The sequence below is a fragment of the Octodon degus genome, unplaced genomic scaffold (assembly GCF_000260255.1).
Source record: "Octodon degus isolate 3935 unplaced genomic scaffold, OctDeg1.0 scaffold00094, whole genome shotgun sequence".
In the NCBI taxonomy this organism is placed as follows: Eukaryota; Metazoa; Chordata; class Mammalia; order Rodentia; family Octodontidae; genus Octodon; species Octodon degus.
In genome coordinates this window covers 8842265-8863167 of record NW_004524670.1, presented here as the reverse complement: position 1 = coordinate 8863167, position 20903 = coordinate 8842265, and the positions used below count along the sequence as shown (strand labels likewise).

Below are 20903 nucleotides of genomic sequence, written 5' to 3'. Positions count from 1 at the left end.
TGCTGCTAGGTGTGGCTTTCAGCCTTATCTGTGCCCGTTGCCTGTGCTTCCTAAGCTGCCAGGACAGGGTAGCATATCCTCATTAAAAGTAAGGAAACAGGAAATCTGTATTTTTGCTTTTTATGTCAAGAAAACATACCACTATCTGCTGGCATGACTGCAGATTTAGTCTCTCTTCGCTCCTGACTTCCTGCAGCTTCTTGGCAGTTAATTTATTCCATCGCCAATTCCAGATGATCTAAACTATTTTTCTACTCTGAAGTCCCTAACCTTCATTTCCATTCCACTTTGTAGATGACTTTCTTTTCCTTTTCCTAGGAAGATTGTGGCTCCTCCAGTTCTGGTTCTGTGAATAACATGCTGTGTGTGTTGTCTTTTATCCTCTTGGCCTTCTTAGCTCTTGAATACCTGATTAATGCATTTGGCCATTTTTTTTGTTGCTATAACAAAATACCTTATGGTAGTGTTACGTACTTTATAAAGTAAAGAGGGTGGGCTGGGTATAGCTCACTGGTAGGGCACTTGCCTACTGTACAAGAGGCCTTGCATGGGTTTGAGCTGCAGCATAACACAAAGGAGAGAGAGATGCAGCTAGGTTTATTTGACTCCCGTTTTGGAGGTTGACGTTTCAACCAATGGGAGTACATGTGAGAGACATCACATGGCAAGACAGGAAACCAGAGCCTGGGGAGGGGCCAGAACTTATTTTTCTCTTTTTGTTTGTTTGTTTGTTTGTTTGTTTGTGTGTTTGGTACAGGGTCTCACTACATATCTTGGACTCGCAGTGCTCCTCCTGTTTTGTCTCCCCAGCACTGGGAATACAGGCCTGTGCCACCATGCCCAGACTTGGTGGCTGGCTCAGCATGCCCAGGGGCAGGGCCAGTGTGGCATGTGATGCTGGGGATTGAACCCTGGTCCCTGTGTTTGCCTAAGCTGGTGCGTAGTCCCCTGAGCTATCCTGCCAGCCCCAGAATTTTCTTTTCATAAGAACCATAGGCTACATTATCCCTTTCGGAGGGCAGTGCTACCAGTGACCTGCCACCTTTCATTGACCCCACCACCTCTCATCTCCACACACAGGGACCCAGCTTCCAGCATAGGAACCCAAGGGACGCTCTCAGACCAGGGAAAACCATGGCAGAGATCATCAACTTGCCTGCTGCAGACTAGGCTACATAAATGAATTCTTGTTTTTGTATATCTAGTATCTTCAACAATTTGTTTCTTTTAATTTTCAAATAAGCCCAAGTCTTACCCTAAAAACAAATCATTCTCCAAATGATTCTAACGTTAAATCAGCTTCTACCCCTGCCTCCTTTTCAGTACTGAGAACAAATCCAGACCTTATGCATGCTACGCAAGCGCTCTTCCACTGAACTTAACCCTCAGCTCTGTTTCTTTAAGGTAGAATCTTACTAAGCTGCCAAGGCTGGCCTCGAGCATCAGTCTTCCTGCCTCAGCCTCTAAAGTAGCACGGGTTACAGGTGTGCAGTGCTGTACCTGGCTGTGATGCCCCTTCTTGTCTCCTGTTTTGCCTCATCCCAGCTTCCCCCTTGGACGAGAGTGTCGAACTTGTGGCACACATGCCAGCCAGGTGCTAGTTATCATTGAAAGCTCTGAGAGGTTTGCCATCATTGCTCTAGGATTTAGAATTTCCCTTTTTTCTTTCTTTTTTTTTAAATTAATTAATTTTTGTGTGTGTGTGTGTGTGTGTGTGTGTGGCCAGCTCCGCCCACCAGGGGGCGGGGCTGGCTGGCATGTGGTGCTGGGGGATTGAACCGTGGTCCCTGTGCTTTGCTTAGCTTGTTCTAAGTAGGTGCTTTAGACCACTGAGCCATCTCACCAGCCCCCCTTTTTTCTCTAACTCTGCCTTGATAGTCCCTGACTCTTTCCTAAGTATCACTTGATAATAAAATTTTCTTTGTTTGCAGGTTCTCGCAACTATGGAAAGACTAGAGAAAGTGAATAGCTTTCAGGAGTTTGTCCAGATATTCAGCCAGTTTGGAAATGAAATGGTGGAGTTCGCACATCTCACTGGAGATAGACAAAATGTGCGTATCTAGTACATCTCAGCATCTTCAGATAACGCACACTACTTTTTAGCTTGAATGGGAGTGTGATCTTTGCAATCATCTCAGTTGATTTGTTTTTGCTTGTTAGACTTTGGTCTGGAAGGCTTTTCATAAATAAACCGAGATACAATTACTAGCTTGCTTTATGTTTTTGTACATATATAGTGCTTGAGTATGTCCCCACCGGAGACTGTCATACTTGCTTGCAAGCCCTGACTTGAGTACTTTGTCTTTATGAAATTTTGCATCTGAGTACTCTCTGGGGATCAGGCAAGTAAACCGAATCATCATATGTATTCTTAACAAAATCTGTTACATATTTCTGGGTTTTTTTTTTTTTTACCACATTAGGTTAATAGTAATGCCCTTGCTGTTACTTTACTTGCACTGGCTGCATCATGTGTTAGGAACTCAATATACATTATCTCATTTAATTCTTAGTTCATCCCTGTGAGGCCAGGTACCGTTCCTACTGTTTACATGTAAGGGAGAGGAACCTGTAATGACACACTTTCCCAAGGCCACCATTAACTCAGTTGTATCTGATTCTCAAGCCTAGGATTCTCAAACTACAGCATGGTGATAGTGGTTTTCCATGGGTCTGCCCTTCGATTCAGACTGCAAGTTCTTTAGTGTAGGTATTCTTTGTCGGGATATTGGTACGTGACTCCATCTTGTCAGCAGGTTAAATATGTATTACTTGCCTGTTTTTTGAGATGTTTCTTGACTTTTTTGAGATGTCCCTCTATTAGTTAGACTTCCATTACTGAGACAAAATCGCTGATATAACCAAGGAAGAAAGCTTTTGTTTCTTTGGTTGTGGGGGTGTTTGGCTCACAGGGTCAGAAGCTTCAGTGCACGGCCAGCGGCTTTACTCCTTTAAGGAGTGTGCTGAGGCAGAATTGTCATGATGGAAGAGTACGGCAGGGCAGGACTGCTCAGCTCATGGGCACCAGGAGGCAGATAGGGTGTGAAAGCCTGAGAGGAGGGAGCTGGGACCAGATAGGGCTCCCAGGGCTATGGCCCCGTGGGCTGCTCTCTGAGGCCTCACTTCTTTTTTCCATCACCCCGCAGTAATGCCCTCAACTTCTGATCTCATCAGGAGATTCATGTACTGATGTAGTCAAGCCCTGCCTTACCCATTACTTTCTGAAAATCCACTCAGCAACCAATCACCCCTTCAACTCGGGTACCATTTGGGGGAACATTTTGGATCTCTTGGCTGTACAAGTGCAATAGGTAACTCCCGTCATTTTGAACTTGAGCTTCTTTGTGCAGCTGGTGTTGGGGGATAGGTATTGGCCTGAAAAGTGGGAGACAGGTTGATGACATCTGTCTCTAAAAAAGCTGTTTCATTTTGTTTCACCCTCATTATTTCTTATAATACTCTTTTCTTCCTTTTCTGTCATCTTCCTCCCTTTCCCTCGTCCCCTATAAAATTATTATGCTGTATATTTTTAGAGTAATAACAGTTTATGTAGCATTTTGTTGAGCATTTTAGCAAGCCTGTTGTGGTTCATGGGTTCCAAAGCCATCTTTTCAAAGTTATATTTCCTGCCTAATCCCCTTTTGCCTCTGGACATAACTGGCAAACTCTCACCAGTATTTATTTATTTTTTTTGGTACCAGAGAATTGAACTCAAGACATTGCGCTTGCCAGGCAGGCCCTTGTGCTGCTGAGCTATATCCCCGGCCCCACACAAAACTTGTTGTGCCTAATGCTCCCCCCCAGGTAGAATAAAACTATGACCCAACATTTTAAAAAATGTGCACATTTTGTTTGAAGGAATACTTGTTTTTTAAATTAATTACAGGGGCCTGAAACTTACGAGCAACCATTTCAGCCTCTTATGTCTGATAAATGTTCATGTTTGTGAACTGTGCACCAGGCTCACTCATGCTCTTCTGTGGTAGGTCAGAAGATGCCAAGTATAGCTGCCAGCCAGATCCATTCGTTCAGTTCACTGGACAGATGTGCATTGGTGCTTACTGGGATCAGGGACCAGGCTAGGTGCTGGGGACACAGCAGTAAACAAGAGGCGGCTCCTGTGCTCTTGGAGCTTGCATCCTGGTGGCCGTGCGAGGAGATAGGTAATGAAACAATCGTTGAGTGCTGGTAACTGAAACATCAGGGGTGAGCTGGAATAAGGGCAGGCTGTGCTTAGATTGAGTACCAGTTATAATAGTTTAGAAAAATTTCTCCTGGCTTCTTTCATTCCTAATAGCATTACTGAAATTTTGAGTATTTTGCTGTTGAGAAAATGATTTTTCAAGAAATTGGGTTGTTTATATGCTCTTGGACTGCTGGGTGATTTTATTTCACTTTTAGGATTTGAAAGATGAAAAGAAGAAGGCAAAGATGGCAGCAGCCCGAGCAGTGCTTGAGAAGTGCACAATGATGCTTCTCACAGCATCAAAGGTAAGAAGGGTCATGCTTTACTTTGTTGTAAACTAATGAGAAAACTTGATTAAATCTAACTTACATATTTTACTTTTTGAAAAGATTAAGGGGGTGACTGAGCGTGGGGGCCTGCGTTGCTCAGTCTCAGCTCCTGTGTACAAGCAGGCTAACCGCCTTCCCCAGCTCCAAAGAGTCAAAAGCCCAGTCAGGGTGACTGGCTGCCGGGCAGCAAAAGACAGGTCCGTGAGCACGCCTGTCCCACACAGCACTGGCCTGCCGCCGAGGACCCAGCCACTCACGCTCCTGAGAAGGCTGGGTGTGATGGCTTCGCTTAGTAACAGGGAGTAGGAGTCCAAAATAAACCCTGTTTATTCTGTAGCTTCATGTGATATGTTTCATTCCTTTTTTCTACTTTAGCACATTTGTCAGTCATGAGCTTGTAGTTCCAGATAGTAATTGGTCCCAAATTGGTACAGTTTAGGAATGCGTAAGCTGGGCGTGGTGGTGCATGCCTGTGATCCCTGCTGTCTGGGAGGCAGAGGCAGGAGGATCATGAACGCAAGCCTCACCTGGACAATTTAGTGATGTAGTGAGACACTGTCTTAAAGTAAAAAGAAAACAAAATTCTATGGGAATGTAGCTAAGTGCAAAAGCCCTGATTTCAATCCTCATTGAAAAAACAGAGAAGACTCATAAATATCTCATTAAGAGTTTGTTTAGAATTGCCTTTTCTTCTGAGAGCATATGCTCCATGCCAGGATCCTTAAAACCCTAAAAGCACACTCCATGGTGCCCACTCGGAGAGCTCTGTTTGTATCAGGCCCTTGAGGAGTTTCCGTTTGTATCATCTTTTAAAAACCAACGATGCCACCACCATCACGTATCATCGTGTTCATTTTCCTCATTCTTTTTCAGTTCTTGCATGTATAAGCGCATTGATAAGTAGCTGTAATCATGATAAAGAATATTTTTTGCAACAATTTTAGGTGAACTTGTTGTTGAAGTGTAAAGATGTAGTTTTGCACTCTGCGTTTTCACTTAACCTTGCTATCGCTTTTTACTCATCCTGCTTCCACTGTAGTGAGGAGAGGCAGCTGGGGGAGCCAGGGACCCAGGAGACTTGGGTAAAGAACCATTTTTATTAGCATGACACATTCTCTGTCAGATTTTATGTGTTAGGAGCTGGATCACGCACTAAAGTAAACATTTTCAATTGTTTTGAAGACATGTCTCAGGCATCCTAACTGTGAATCAGCCCATAAAAACAAAGGAGGAGTGTTTAACCGAATGAAAGTGGCACTGGATAAGGTCATTGAAATTGTGACTGACTGCAAGCCACATGGAGAGGCTGACATTTCATCCATCAGCATTTTTCGTGCAATTAAAGAATTCAAGGTAGGAATGGAGAATATTTTTATTTTTTTTTCCTTCCATTTTAAGGCACCATTGTCATGTACGAAGTCCTTGTTGTGTAATAATTTAGGATGACACTTCATAAAAGCAGATCTATCACCTTAAAGCAGTGCTTTCACAAACCTTGTGTTTGCTAATATTTGGTTTAGTGTTACATTTACTAAAGATACTGGTCTTGTTCTCTCTGTCTCTCTTATCTATTGATTGGACTCAAGGTGGTCTAGCTACGCAATTTTGACTCCTAGTGATCCTTCTGTCTTAGCCTCCCCAGTGCTGGGATCACAGGTGTTCACCACCATACCCGGTTTCTGTGGCTGGCATGGCATGCGGTACGAGGGATCAAACCCACATCCTTGTGATTGCCAGGCAAGCACTTAAACTGCTGAGCTATCTCTCCAGCTCCCGCAACTTTATTGAAGCATGGTCTTACTAAGTTCCCCAGGCTAGGCTCAAGTTCCCTCAGGCTGCCTCATTCCCAGCTTGAATCTTGTTTCTGATAGGTACTCCAGAACTGCTGAACTGTATAGTCTATTTGTACCCATTTGGAACGATGTTGCCTTCCATTTTCTGAGCAGTGCTACATCATCCTTGATGACAAACAGCTAAATCACCCAAAGAATCATATACAAAGAGCACAGGAATTCTGTCCACACACTAAAGACCAAACAATCCAGCTGAGGGCCTGGATCCTAATACCCTGCATGAATCTAGCTGAAAACCTACAGCTCAAAACAGTGCCTTCTACAGGTCCAAGTGGAGGCCAAGAACCTATGACAGTGTCTCATGCAGGCCTGTTTTATGGATCTGCACTGGGAAGGCCCAAAGATAGAAGATAGAAAGTCGGTGCTAGTGGGAAGGATCTATGCTAGCAGACTGAGGGAAGCTATGCTCAAGATGAGAACCAGGGCTCCTCCAAATGAACTGCAGCCATTCTCAGCGACCAGGTCCTGACTTCCTCCTTCAGTAAGAATAGCCAAGTTCATCCAGAAAGCCAGCATGACAAGGTCCCTCAGCAGAACAGCCCAAGAGAACTAGCAGCTTGAACAGCTTCTCCAAACAGCTTCACTGACAGCCTCTCAAACAGCTCTGCTTTTTATGCTGCTGGAAACAATCCTCAGGTGGGCCTCCCTCACCTAGCACCATGCTAGTTCAGTTCAGCTGGCTGTAACAAGTTGACCACCAGTTCGCAATCCATCCCATCTCCCCACTCAACAGTTGAGACTGAGAAACAGATGATACTGGCTTGTGGGCCAGGGATGGCAGAGCTGGGATTTAAAAGTGTCTGTGGCTCCATCAAGTCTGCTTTCTCGCCAGTGTCTGAGAAATGGTAAAGGTGGCCTATGGGTAAGGCCAGTGTCTGAGTTGGAAAGGCCCTAGAGACTCTGGTGAATTCTCGACTTATGAAGAGCGAAGGTGTGAATTTTCACAGGTGTACTGTATTTGACTCATTTTGTCATATAGGAATGGATCTCACTTATGAACAGTTCTCTCAGAAGTCATTCATAAGTCATGGACTTACTGTACAGCACTGTCATTTGGCAGATGGGGAAACCAAAGCTTTCAGGAGTTATCTAATGTGCTAAGGGTAACATCATTAGTAAACAGGCCTGATGTGGGGATGGTGTTTTCTGTCTTACCGCATTGTGACTTCTAACCATGAAGGTCTAAGTAGGGACACTGGATAAAAGAAAGTAATAAAAACATTTCTTTTATGGACCATGCTCTTAAATCTTATTTAATCCTTAACTACCCTTTAATGTGGCTATAATGATACCTTTCTCTTGAGGAAGAAAGCTAATCAGTGGCAAAACCTTTCTTTAGATCTGAAACAATCTAGTCTCAAAGTCCATAACTTTGTAGCTTATATCTCTGGTCTTGTTTCTCTTTTAGTGGTAAGACCTCATAAATGTTCTCTGTAAGAGGAAAGTTAAAATTTTAACATATGAGGAAGGTCCTGAGCTCCTCTGGCCTTTTTTGAGGTGCTTTGGCACACACCTGTAATCTGGCTACTCAGGAGGCTGAGATAAGAGGATCACAAGTTGTAGGCCAGCCTGGGCAACTTAGTGAGACCCTGTCTCAGAGTTTAAAAAATTAAAAAGGTTGATGACATAGTTCAGTGGTAGAGTGCTTGGCTAGCATGTATCAACACCCTGGGCCAGCCCTAACACTGCCACAAGTAGAGGGGAGTGGGCGAGAGAAGGAAGGAAGCAAGCAAGCGAGGAAGGAAAGAATGAATCTGTAGTGGATGGACAACTGGTGGGCCACTTGTATATTCAGCTGAACTGAATTAGCATGGCAGTGGGTGTGGCACTCAGGTGAGACTGCCACATCACTACGCTCACTGCTCACCATTTAGAGTGTAGCATACAATCCTCTATGGTCTTGTATTTACCAGTCTCTCAAATGGTGGATCGCACCTCCCCTACGCCACCTGCGGATTGTTGCTGGCACCATACGAGGCAGAACAGGAGAGGACAAGGTTTAGGTGTTATTAGGGAGCTGTTGGGAGCTATTGGTTCTCTTGAGGGGCTTGTCATGCTGGCTTTCCTGATGTGGATTTGACTGGTCTCATTGTCAGAGGAGCTCAGGACCTTGTCATCATTGAAAATGGCTATGGTTCACTTTGGGGGAGCTCTGGTCCTCACTTTGAGCATTGTTTCTTGGCTCTGAGGGGAAGATGGTCACTTCAATTTCCTGGGAAAGCTTGTCATGCTGGCTTTCCTGAAATGCACTTGGCTGTTATCATCTGAGGAGCTTGGGACCGTGCTGTTGTTGAGGATGGCTTTCCGGGTAACTGGTTCTCACTTTGAGCGACACTTCCTGGCTTCATGCAGACTCCTCAGCCTGCTGGCACACATCCTTCATTCCCTTGGCATAGACTTTCCAGCTTCCACTGCTGACCTTTGGGCCTTCCCAGTGCAAATCTGTGAAACAGACTTGTATGAGGCATTGTCATGGGCTCTAGGTCTTTAGCTGTACTCATGCAGGACACTGCTGTGGGATCCAGGCTGTCAGCTATATTGTTTGGGTCTTTAGTGTGTGAATAGATTTCCTGCAATCTTTGTATATGATTCTTTGGGTAACTATTATAAAATAGTCCTGTAAATTATGTGCCTTATATTGTATTGTTCTCCTTGCAAACCTTGACTACAACAGAATCTCACTGCCAAAGTCAGAGGTCATTTTTCTGACCTCATGATTTTATAAGTGTGAAGGAGAAAGTCTAAGGTGAAAGGTCAGGTGGCAACAAGAGAAGTGGGCAGGACTGGAAGCAGGTCTCCAGCCCCTTCTCTGCCTTTTCTGTCCAAGGTGAGCAGGAGCTGCCTGTGTGCTGCCCAGGCTGCCTACCTTCTGCACTGAGGCCCTGCATTGGGCAGAGGCAAGGTTCACAGACTCAGGCTTGTTGTCATTGGTTTCTTTTTGGCCTCCTGTTTTCTTCTGATGGAAAGTGCAAGCTATTCAGGGAAACTACTAGACCCGTTTGTGGTATTTGGTATTGTGACTAGGTGAACAAATCTTATGAAAACTTATAAATGAATAGCCTTGGAAAAGACCCACAAAACTATTAAATTGGTATTTAAATATATCTTTATGTTTTCTTGAAACATTAACATAGGTGATGAGAAATATATAAAATTCCTATTTTAATTATTTAAATTCTCAAATTCACAGGATCTCATTGTCCATTCTGTACCACACTATTACCATGTCCTTTTTTAGCTTGAGATACTTTAACTGGGATGATTACTGGTTACCACATGGGCTAAGCAGAGAAGGGAGAAGTATACACTCCTCTGGGACCTTTCGGCTTTCCCAAACTTGGCTATTTCCATGATTCATGGTAAAATAGGTTATGTGTGAGGTTTAACTTGAAATATTTGTGACAAGACCTTAAGCACAAAGCAAGTATCAGCCCCTCTTATCAGCACATTCACTGCGACCACTGTCATGGACCTCGTTCCTTTTTCCCTCTTGGCCTGAGTTGTCCCTTGACATCATTCTTGAGTCAGAGGTTAAAGTTAAAATGGGCTACTGTGTCCCGGGATCCATCACACACTCACGGAGCTCGGGACACAGGTGGCTGCAGGGAATTATTGGTTAGGGGCTGGGGAGGTGCGATCCACCATTTGAGAGATCGCTAAACACAAGACCATAGAGGATTGTAAGCTACACACTAAATGGTGAGCAGTGAGTGTAGCGGCGTGGCAGTCTCAGAGGGTTCACATTTCAGAACAACTATACCACCCTTCCCTTTTAGTAGAGGAGGTGTAAGCCAGTGAGTGCTGTTCAGAACATAAAACAGAAGGCTGAGAAACGGTGGCTAGCAGTTTTTTTTTTAATATTTATTTTTATTTATTACATTTATTTATTGTGTGTGTGTGTGGCCAGCTCAGCCCACCAGGGGGCGGGTCTGGCTGGCATGTGGTGCTGGGGATCGAACCGCGGTCCCTGTGCTTTGCCAAGCTTGTTTCAAGTAGGTGCTTTAGACCACTGAGCCATCTCTCCAGCCCCAGGCTAGTAGTTTTTGCTGAATCAGTGAAGGAAAAATCGATCACTTTCCCGGTTTCGCTCACCCTCCGCCCCTTTCACACTCACGCCTTGAGGCGCAGGACACATTCGTGTCTGGGCTTAACTTGTCGTCCAGGCCTTTGCCTGGGCAGTTTCTCAGATGCAGGTCCTTCACCTGGAGGTTGGCTCACGTTTCCTACCACCTGCTGTGTGATGGTGCTCGCTCTTAGTGTCCACTGACCTCCTTTCTTTGTCTTAACAGTTCCAGGAACGAGGCTTTGCACGACCATTTGGTGGGCTGTGTGTGTGTGTGTGTGTGTGTGTGTGTGTGTGTGTGTGTGATATTACAGATAGAACCTCAGCCCTTTCCTAAGTATATCCTCACCTTTGAGACAGGATCTTACTAAGTTCCCTGAGCTAAACTTGAATTGGTGATCCTTCTGCCTCAAACTCATTGGTAGCTGGGTTTATAGGCATGTGCCAGGCCATCGATAACTCTTAAATGTGTCTTCCTGGGTTAGTAGAGGCTGTAGTTAGCATCAGAGTTTGTCTTGCCCCTCAGACTGGGACAGAAACTGTTGGTGTTTTTGCTGGCCAGTTCTGGCTAGGTGGGAATGCTGACTCATGGAGATCCATACCCTTTCTCCTCAGGTGAATATTGAAGCTCTTCGGGAGAATCCTTACTTTCAGCCCAAAGAGAACTTCTCAGAGACATTGGCGGTCATCTTGGAGCAGACAGAGGACTTCACCGATTCTGCCTACACCAGCCACGAGCACAGGGAACGCATCTTGGAGCTGTCTACTCAGGCGAGGGTGGAACTGCAGCAGTTCCTCTCTGTGTGGATGCAAGCTGTAAGAACTCTTCTCAGCAAAGTACCTCTTCTGTAGTAGCATTTGTCTAATGTTTTAAGAGATGTGGAAGCTGACATCAGTATGAATTGGGTTAGCATGGGATTAGGATGTCTCCTCTCTTTCTCCCTCCTAGTTGGCCAAACTGTCCTTCCCTTCCAGCACTCACAGGGTGTGACATTCTTAGACCTATTGATTCCCCTCCTCGCCATTCTGGATTCTGTGCCACCATCACCATCTCTAGCTCCTTCTTGCACCTCTTGAAGATTCTGCCCCAGAGTACTTTTTCAGTGAAGAGCAGAGGGGAGACTCCTACCAGAGTGCCTGGAGACCTGAGTCCTCAGGTGGGAGCCACTTAGATGTGCACAGTTCTTCACTTAGAGGCCAGCTGATTGATAAGACACAGAGCTTTAGAATGCAGACTGGGATCTGGGTGCAATGAAGACTAGGTAGATCCAGCTGGCAGGTAAAAGATCCTGCAGGATCCTGCATGTTCCGGACCTGACTTGGTGGATCTCCGCTTCGTAGGCTTCAGATAGGCTGCTGGTGTACTTAAAACATGGGAGGCTCTTGTGGCAGGGCTACAACAGAAGTGGGCCAACATAGTGTGTGTCCAGCCTTGTCTAGCAGTAGGCTACAAAGGAAGAGACAGAGGCCTGAGACATGTCTCTGGCACCATATGTTTATTCCTTAGACCTGGACGGTGTCAAAACAGCATTTCATGTGGCTTGTAACACAGCAGGGAGAGAGCAAGCGTGAACATCACGAACACGCTCTGGCAGTAGGAGGGTGAGGAAGGAGGGTGACTGTGCCTGAGACTGTGGAGAGCTGAAAAGTTTGTTTCTTGGTAACTAGATTGATTAATAAATGACTAGATACGAGTCACAGGTTTTCTAGGTATTTCTTGCCAACACAACTGTGCAAATGGCCATATTAACAGGTAATGTTTCTCTATAGTAGTATGAGATTTGAGCACAATTTTTGTTTAGTTTGAATTATTTGTGTTATATTTAACACTATATAATTGCTTCAGTGTTAAATATTTAAGTTTAAGTGCCTGCCAGATAGTGCAGCGGACTAAAGTGCTTGTTCAGGCAGAGTGCAGTGGTTGGGGTTTGATCCCCAGCGTGCCATGCTGGAGCCACCCCCGGGGTGTGCTGAGATGGTAACTCAGCCATGGTGGCATGGTGGCATGGTGGTACATGCCTGCAATCCCAGTGCTTGGGAAGCTGAAAACAGAAGGATCATATTTTATTTTATGTATTTGGTACAGGCTCTCACTATGCAGCTTGGACTCATAGTGATTCTGCTTTTTCAGCCTCCCCAGTACTGGGATTAGAGGAGTGTGCTACAACACCCAGTTTCAGTGGCCAGCTTGGCGTGCCAAGGGTCAGTGCCACATGGGGTACTGGGGACTAAACTCCGGTCCTTGCACTTGTCTAGGCAGGCACTTAGACCTGAGGCACTGAGCTATCTCTGCAGCCCCCAGATGTATTTTTTACTTATTTACTTATTGCAGTTATTACTGAGTACCTTTTATATTCCAGGCACCAGAAATCTAAAAATGAATAAGATAAGAGCTTTACCTATACAGCATTGATTTTATCATAGAGAAAGAAATGGAATGGAAAGGGTCAAAAGAAAAACAAAAAACACTGCACCCTAAAAGAAGGTATAGAACACATGTCGAAAGGGTTTGACAGAGGATTAATTCTTATTTATGGAGAGAAATCAAGAAGTCTTCATGAAGGTACTAACATTTTACTGTAACTTAGTTTTCAAAGAATCCAACACTTGTGATCTGCCTCGTGTTGTGGATTCAGTTGGGTCCCAGCCTTCATGGACCTTACATGGAGACACAGACTTTAAGCAAATTAAACTAAAATTTAAAACAGTGTAACTGCAAAGTGGGATGATTAGAGAAATGATTAGAGTGGGCTATGAAAAGGACCTAATTTAAATTGGATGATTTGATAAGGTCTATCTGAGGAGATATTTATGTAAGGTGAATGGAAAATTATGTAAGTAGCAATAAAAAGGAGCAATTGTAATAGTACAGTACTATGGATAAATTACTAAAGCATCATAACTGAATGAAAGCCAAAGATATTTATGTAAGATGAATTGGATTTTGATTAAGACTAAAGTGTCATGTGCATGTACCAGTACCCCAGAATGAGCATCAGTATTCTGTGTTACAACACGCACTAATGTAAAAAAGCAAAAAAGAGGTGAACTTTAGACATGATGATTTTGTTAAAGAAAAGTTGATTTAAAAATCACCTGTTTATAATTAAGGTGGAAAAATACAACTAAATAAAATTTTATTTTTCACTGTAATCTGAAACATGTAAAATTTTTAATTATACTTTTATTATAGTCAGGTACTATTAATACTCTAATTTATAGTTCAAATGAAATTGTAATAAACTACAAGGAAAAGGTAAACTATGTATATACTTAATATTTTTAGCAAAGCAAGAAAACCAAAAGTATCGCTGAAGAACTGGAGCTCATTATTTTGAAAATCAGTCACAGTCTCAATGAACTGAAAAAGGAAGTAAGTATAGTTGAAAACTTAAGCCTTTTATAGTTCTTTGTTAGTTTTTGTGTTACATGAGATGGCATACATGTATATTACCGTGCCCTGTGAATAGAAAATGTTTGAAAGTTTTTGTCCTTGTTAGTTTAAAGCTACCATTTATTAGTGCTGTCATTCTCAAAATTTACATACATGAATGCTCATAGCAACTTTATAATGACCCAAACCCGAAACAACTTAAATTTCTTTTAATAGTGGTGTTGACAAATGCCTTTTGTTATAACTCTACTAAATACTATTTAGCAAAAAAGGAACAATAGTAATACATACTGTAGTATGTATGAATCACTAACGCACTTTACTGAATGAAAGAAGCATAATGAAGTGTGTGTGTGTGTGTATTTGCACTTAGGAGAAATTCTAGACATAGCAAAATTATTGTAAATGACAAAAATCAGATCAGTGGTTGCCTGCCATCAGGAACTGGTAGTGCTTACTACACCCTTGCAGATGTAGGCCGCAGAGGGCCTTTTTGGGGTAATGCAAACACCCTAGATAGTGATTGCGGTGATGCTTACACAGTTTATGTGTTAGCAAAACTCATCCAACTGCACCCTTAAACTGGGAGCACTTTTTTTTTTTTTTGTATTAAGATTATGCATCTCTAAAATTGATAGAGTATCATTTGGGTTGAGATTTCCCTGTTTCCAAACGAGAACTTGGTCATCGAGTGGCTTGTTTTGGGCCACTAGTCTTGTGACCATGCCAAGTGAGAGGTTTATTCCCACACTGTCTCTGGGCTGTTTCTGTATGCAGTGTATAGGGACACAGCTCTGCCATTTGGGTAGACACTGGCTACTCTTTTTCTCTGACAGCACAGTGGGTAGGCGCAGCGGAGCCTGTGTGGTCCACAAAGCCTAGTGCATTTGTGGCCAGGCCTTTTACACCTCTGCTTTGAGTTATGAGACAATCTTAGTCCCGAAATAAGAATGCTTACTCTAGTATATTCCTCAGTGTTTCAGTCTCCATTCAATTGTAGGTCTTTTGTATCAGTTACCTTCCAATGGCTGGCACCTGCAGCTTAAAGAAGGCAGGGTTTGTGTGGGCTCACGGTTTTAGAGGCTTATCCTTTGAACAGCTGGTTGTAAGGCAGAAGCAGCATGGTGGAAGGGATGGCAAAGAAGAGCTGCCCCACCACAGTAGCCAGGAAGCAGAAGGAGAAAGGAGGTGTCCTTCAGGTCCCCCCCCCCCCTCCAGCCAGGGCCCAGCTTCTCACAGCAGCACATTCAGCTGTGAACCCCTCCCAGGATTAACCCACTGGTGAGTGGAGGACTGTGAGCCAGTCACTTTCCCAAAGCCCCGCATGTGAATGTGTGAGTCCTGGGGGACATGGCAGAACTACACCTTAGCAGACTTCGCAGTCATCCTCCGACTCCTCCCCCCCCCCACCCCTTTCAGGGGAAGATGTGGTCTGTCCTCTCGTTTGCATCACTGTTGTTCTCCATGGTGTAGCTGCTGCTACTGACTTTTGCCAGGCTGGGCAAAGGGAGAGAAGAGAGGAGGTTGGGTGTGGAAGATTCTTGGTTTTCCTGGTGTGATGACTTCAGGCTCAGTAGAAATGTAAGGCAGACTTTGTCCTCTGAGGGTGTGCTAGGATGCTTCTCAGAGGCTCTCTTTCTGTCACCCTCCCGTATCACTACCTCCACTTTGAGGGTTGCCTGGAGCAGTCATAGCAGTCACCCCTCAGCTTTCCAGGCAGATCCTCCTCACAAAAACCACTCCCCTCTCCCTGCCCTACTTTTGTTTTATGTCTCTGAAGCAAACTAAAGGCTCAGGAGAATGAAATTGGGTTTTGGATATTTCTTTGATACATTACACACATAGTGATCACCTCCACATTGTATATGGTGCTGACACCTCTGTTTAAACATGTTTTTGTTTTTTAAGTCTACATATTCAATTTTAGCTGAATTTTTGTTGAATCTGAACTATCAGTACAACATGAAATCATTTGGAGATGGACTTTATTTTCCTAGCTCTTAAGTGGGTATAATCACATCACCCTTGGAGAACCCTCATGAGGGTGGAGAGGGATGGTGTATGTCATGCCACTCTCACGACATTGCTCAGAGCAGGAGCTTCATGTCTGTACTCTTGTCTTCCCTCAGAGTTGTAGTGAAATGTCCCTAGAGCCATTTATAAGAGTTATGACCCTGGCAAGCCACGCAGTCTCTATGGATTTGTCTCCTAATTTGTAAGATAGAGTTAGAGATGGGTATTTATGGATCCTTCTGGTTAAACATAGTCTTTTTAAGTTCTTACATGGCTCTTAATTTTCAAAGGCAGAGGAATTTTAATGTTTTTGTTTTTCACTATAATTACTTTCACTTAATTGCATGAGTGCATTCAATCCTCTTGTTAATTTTGTCAAAGTCCTATAATTTGAATTGACATTGGATTACTTCCAACAATAAAAGAAATTTCTTCATTCAGATAGGCTTAGTTCAAATCAAAATTTCCTTAGAACAGTATTTTCAGATCTCTTTTCGGACAAATCCAAAACCACCTGTCACATCATAAAAGGTGGGGCAAGAAGATTTTGGAGTTAATATCCGAAACTTTCCAGTGAGAGTAAGGTATGCTTGAAATCCATGCCACCAAGTGAAATAAAGCCCTCAGGTATTTGTCGTCCTTTATCTTTATTTCTGCTAGGAAGTAGGTTCCTCCCTCTCCCTCCCCGTTTTTTTCTTTTCGAGGCAGGATTTCTATGTAGTTCAGGTGAGCCTTCAACTTACTAGGTAGCCCAGGTGGCCTCAGACTTGTGACAGTTCTCATACTTCGGCCTCCTGAGTGCTGGGATTACAGACGTGTGTCATCCTGCCTGGTGCAGTTTATTCTGGGTAGCAGACTATCATAGGTTAGGTACCTCCAAGAGCAGGGATTGAGTCTGTCTTGTCGTGGAGGTTTATCCAGCTTCTCCAGTACAGTGTCTGCCATGATGTTGATACTTAATACCATTTTATTGAATACCTAATTGAATGAATTTCACATTGTTACTTAAAAGTATGCTAAGAAATGTATGAGTGATTATGAACTGTTTGATTTCCCTGTTAATGCTCTGAATGCCATATATATATTTTTTTTTCTTTGCGGTATTGGGGATCAAACTCGGGACCTTGCACATGCTAGGCAGGTGCTTATGCCACTGAGCTGTCTTCCCAGCCCTGAATGCCATATTCTTAATACGGTTCCATTCATTTCCAACTCCACTCCACCTGATGGTATCGTGGATTGAACCCAGGGCCTTGTTCATGCTAGGCAAGTGTTCTACTCTGAGGTATATATCTAATGCCTGTTCCCCTTCATTTTGAGACAGATCTTACCAAATTGCTCAAGCTGGCCTTACACTTGGAGTTGTACTGCCTCAGGCTCCTTGGTAGTTGGGAGTAAAAGCATGTGCCCCTGCATCTGGCTCCTCACTAACTTTAAGAGCTGCAAAGCTCTGGGTGCCATGATGTGCATCTGTAATCACAGCTACTTGGAGGTTGAGGTGGGAAGATGACACATTCGAGGACAGCCTGGACAACTTAGTGAGACTTTTTGTCAGGAAAAGAAAAAAAAAAAAAAAGGCAGCCAAAGCATTTGTCACCAGGTGCTATGTGGGAAGAGCTGGTTGATAATAGGATGGACAGGGCCCTGTGCTGCTCAGCCCCCGCGTGACCAGGTCATCTTCCCTGTGCAGCAAGAGTGCCAGCATCAGTGCCATTCATGAGCCACAGATGAATCGATGTCCCCCTGTCCTTAGGAGGATGCATCCTGTCCCTAGTGCTCTGCAGGCTCTGCTGTTACCTTTGGCAACTGTCACTTGGTGCATCAAGGGGGACTGCTTTTGAGGTTTGTCGTCTTTTTAGTGCCTAAAGAGCCTATCAGGTGTTCGGGCCTAACACCTTGTTTGTTTTATTCCTTCATCAACCATCACTCCCACACCTGCAGCTTCATAGCACGGCAATGCAGCAGGCAGCAGATCTCTTAAAATACCATGCGGATCATGTGGTTCTAAAAGCGTTAAGACTTAGTGGAGTAGAAGGAAACTTAGAAGCTTTGGCCGAATATGCCTGTAAACTCTCTGAACAGAAAGAACAGCTTGTTGAGGTGAGTACTGGTTTTGTGCTAAAGAAACTGTAGTTACAATTCAATAGCTAAGCTATTGAGAGAGTATTAACATGAGCACAACTTTGGTTAATTTCCCAGAGTATTCCTTTCCTTTGTAATGTTCAAGGTATAGCGTATGTCTGCTCTGTTCTTGACTGTCTTACATCTAAACAAAGCAACAGAAAGTGCTAGGACCCATAAGTATACTTCTTGATCATCTTTCCCTTATTCTCTCAGTGGAATTAGACCTTGGAGGAAGGCAGTAGAGGGCTACTGTGAGACTGCATCTGACTGAATCTGTTAGGGCTTCAGCAGGAAAGAGGTGGCCCACTCACTTCAAGATCATTCAGATACTTGGGAGGCTGAGGCAGGAAGATCATTGTGAGTTTAAGACCAGCCTGGGCTACAAAGTAAGCTCGAGGGCAGTCTGAACTACATAGATTCTTTCATAATTCCTAGAACACTTTGCCATTGTCTGCTAGGAAACAAAAATGGTATGGTGTGCTATACCTTTATTGGTTCCTGCTTTGATCTCAGAGCATCTGTTGATGACCGATATAGTGATTATCTGTCCTGTCTCAAAAAGACAAAAAAAGAGGGGGAAATCATTTAGCAAGGGTTTCCTAAGGGAGCCACTGAGTGTCTTGTAGGTGGACTGTGGGGAACCCACAGTGACACTGCAGTGACGGGGCTGAGTGGTGGCAGAGCTGTTACCACCCTGGCCCAGATTCATGGGGTGGAACCTGGAAGGACCAGGCATGGAGAGGCCCAGGGAGGCCCTACCAGGAAGGCCCACGGGGGTAAAGGCCCTTTCCCTCCTGCCTGGGCCCTTCTGTCGTGGGGCTTCCTGCTGGCCAGACAGCTGTTGATAACCTCAGTCTCCCAGGGCAAAAAGCAGATCTGAGAAGGGGGTAGAGAAGATGAAGAGGGACAAACGGGACATCTCGCACAGGACTCCTTCCCTGAACTGCTCCTTCTTGGGCCCAGTCTCTGTTCTGTGTTACTGGTATGTCACCTGCTACTTCTGTTACAATTCCTACTGGGCTCATCAGCTGATATTGTAAGGGAGCCTTCTGTCTAGTGAAAATGTCAGAACAATCTGAAGCCTATACTCTGTATGTATGTGGCGTATCCTAGCCAGTATACATGTGAATGCACAGCTAGGCGCTGCCTAGCCTTTTCACATTAGTGTGGCCCGCTCAACAAATCTCAGACTGGTGGGTGAAAAGAACCTTTAGATGAACGAGGTCAGCGTCCTCTGGTTTATTGTTACCATAGCAGCTGAGAAACCTGTAAGCAACATTCTTAAAATGACTATGGATTTATTTCTGGAATTTAATAGATTTAATGCTGTTGTGTTTATAAACCAAATATTTTAACTATTGAGAAACTTGCTAATTTTAGAAATCCTGAATCAAATATTTTTAAGAGTCAAAGTTAAAATTTTGCTTTAAGCTTCAAGATGTTCAGAAGTTTGTGCATGTATTCTAATTGCTATTTTATAAAATGTCTGTATACTTCAAATTGATAACATGAGAATCTGCAGAAATGAATATCCTGCTAGTTTAGTAATATTACTTTGCCTTTAGCGTGTTCAAAAACCTTTTAAAATTAATTTTCCATCTAATACTGTCCCTGTTCAGTGTTATATCCAAGGGGAAGTAAAGGACAGGTCTTCCTTTCTTTTGTGCAGTCTAAGTTCTAAAAGGCAGTTTTCAGGCATCCTTATTTCATTTATTATGGTCAACCAAAGAACTTGCTGTTGAGGTACAGTATGGGGTGAGAAGTTCCTCTACTATAGACTTTCTACTCATGACATCAGGCTGCCTGATTCATGGTTATTGCTATGAAGAGAGAAAGGTGGGCTTCGTTGATCATGATAGAAAGTGCTATTTGTTGATAGAACGTGTAGCTGTAATAACTGACAGTTCAGCTGAGCTAAATTTCTTCACACAGAAGATGTGTGGCACTACTAGATTCTTTCATAACTCCTAGAACACTTTGCCATCCGTGGTCTGCTAGGAAACAGAAATGGTATGGTGTGCTATACCTTTATTGGTTCCTGCTTTGATCCCAGAGAATCTGTTGATGACCAATAGTGATGATCTCACCAAAATAGTGCTCAAATTTATGGTTATAGGTTTTAATACATTTTATTTGTGAAATTTAGTTTTCTTTATAAAATAATGCTATGGATAAGAATATATCTGACCTGTAGGCATATTTTCTTGTAGACCTGTCGATTGCTGAGACATGTATCTGGGACAGAACCTCTTGAGATAACTTGTATCCATGCAGAAGAGACATTTCAGGTGACTGGCCAGCAGGTATGATGACAGCAGATTGCGCCTTCTGTATTACATCTTGCCTGAGTATCATAACAAATTGGGCAGAAGGAAGGTATAAAGGATTTTGTACAATTGGAGGCCAGTTTTACTGAAAGAAAGAAAGGTAAGGGCATTCCTCTAGGTAATGTCGCCTCTAGGTAATGTCAGTGAATGAGACTGACATTGCACTGGATTAGCTAGTCATCTTGACAAATAGCAGATTGGCTCATTTAAATGAAATCCTAAGGCTGGATGTGGTGGCACCCCTGTAATCCCAGCACTCGGGAGGCTGACACAGAAGGGTCACTGTGAGTTTGAGGCCAGTCTGGGCTACAAACTGAGTTCAAGGCCAGCCTGAACTGCGTAATGAAACCCTATCTTAAAAAGATAAAAAAGGGGTCGGCCTGATGGCTCAGTGGACTAAAGTGCCTGCTTAGGCAGAGTGCAGTGCCTGGGTTTCCATCTCCGGTGTGCAGTGCCGGCCCCGCCCCTGGGATGCTCTGAGATGGTGCTTGAGACTGGGCATGGTGGCGCATGCCTGTAATCCCAGCACTTGGGAGGCTGAAAACAGGAGGATCAGTATGAGTCTGATCTACATAGTGAAACCCTGTAGACCCTGTCCTAAATACAGAAAAAAA

The 20903-nt window shown here is 43.8% G+C and overlaps 1 protein-coding gene across 1 annotated transcript in view; it reads left to right on the top strand.

Annotated features, from left to right (window-relative positions):
* The window catches only part of Ctnnal1 (catenin alpha like 1), a 53512-nt gene that overhangs the window by 7518 nt on the left and 25091 nt on the right, over positions 1 to 20903 (top strand). The window contains exons 3-9 of the mRNA XM_023722928.1: positions 1932 to 2051; positions 4402 to 4491; positions 5698 to 5868; positions 11047 to 11247; positions 13718 to 13804; positions 17780 to 17938; positions 20173 to 20265. Coding sequence (XP_023578696.1) covers positions 1944 to 2051; positions 4402 to 4491; positions 5698 to 5868; positions 11047 to 11247; positions 13718 to 13804; positions 17780 to 17938; positions 20173 to 20265 — 909 coding nt within the window. The 5' untranslated portion in view covers positions 1932 to 1943. The remainder of the gene's footprint in view (positions 1 to 1931; positions 2052 to 4401; positions 4492 to 5697; positions 5869 to 11046; positions 11248 to 13717; positions 13805 to 17779; positions 17939 to 20172; positions 20266 to 20903) is intronic.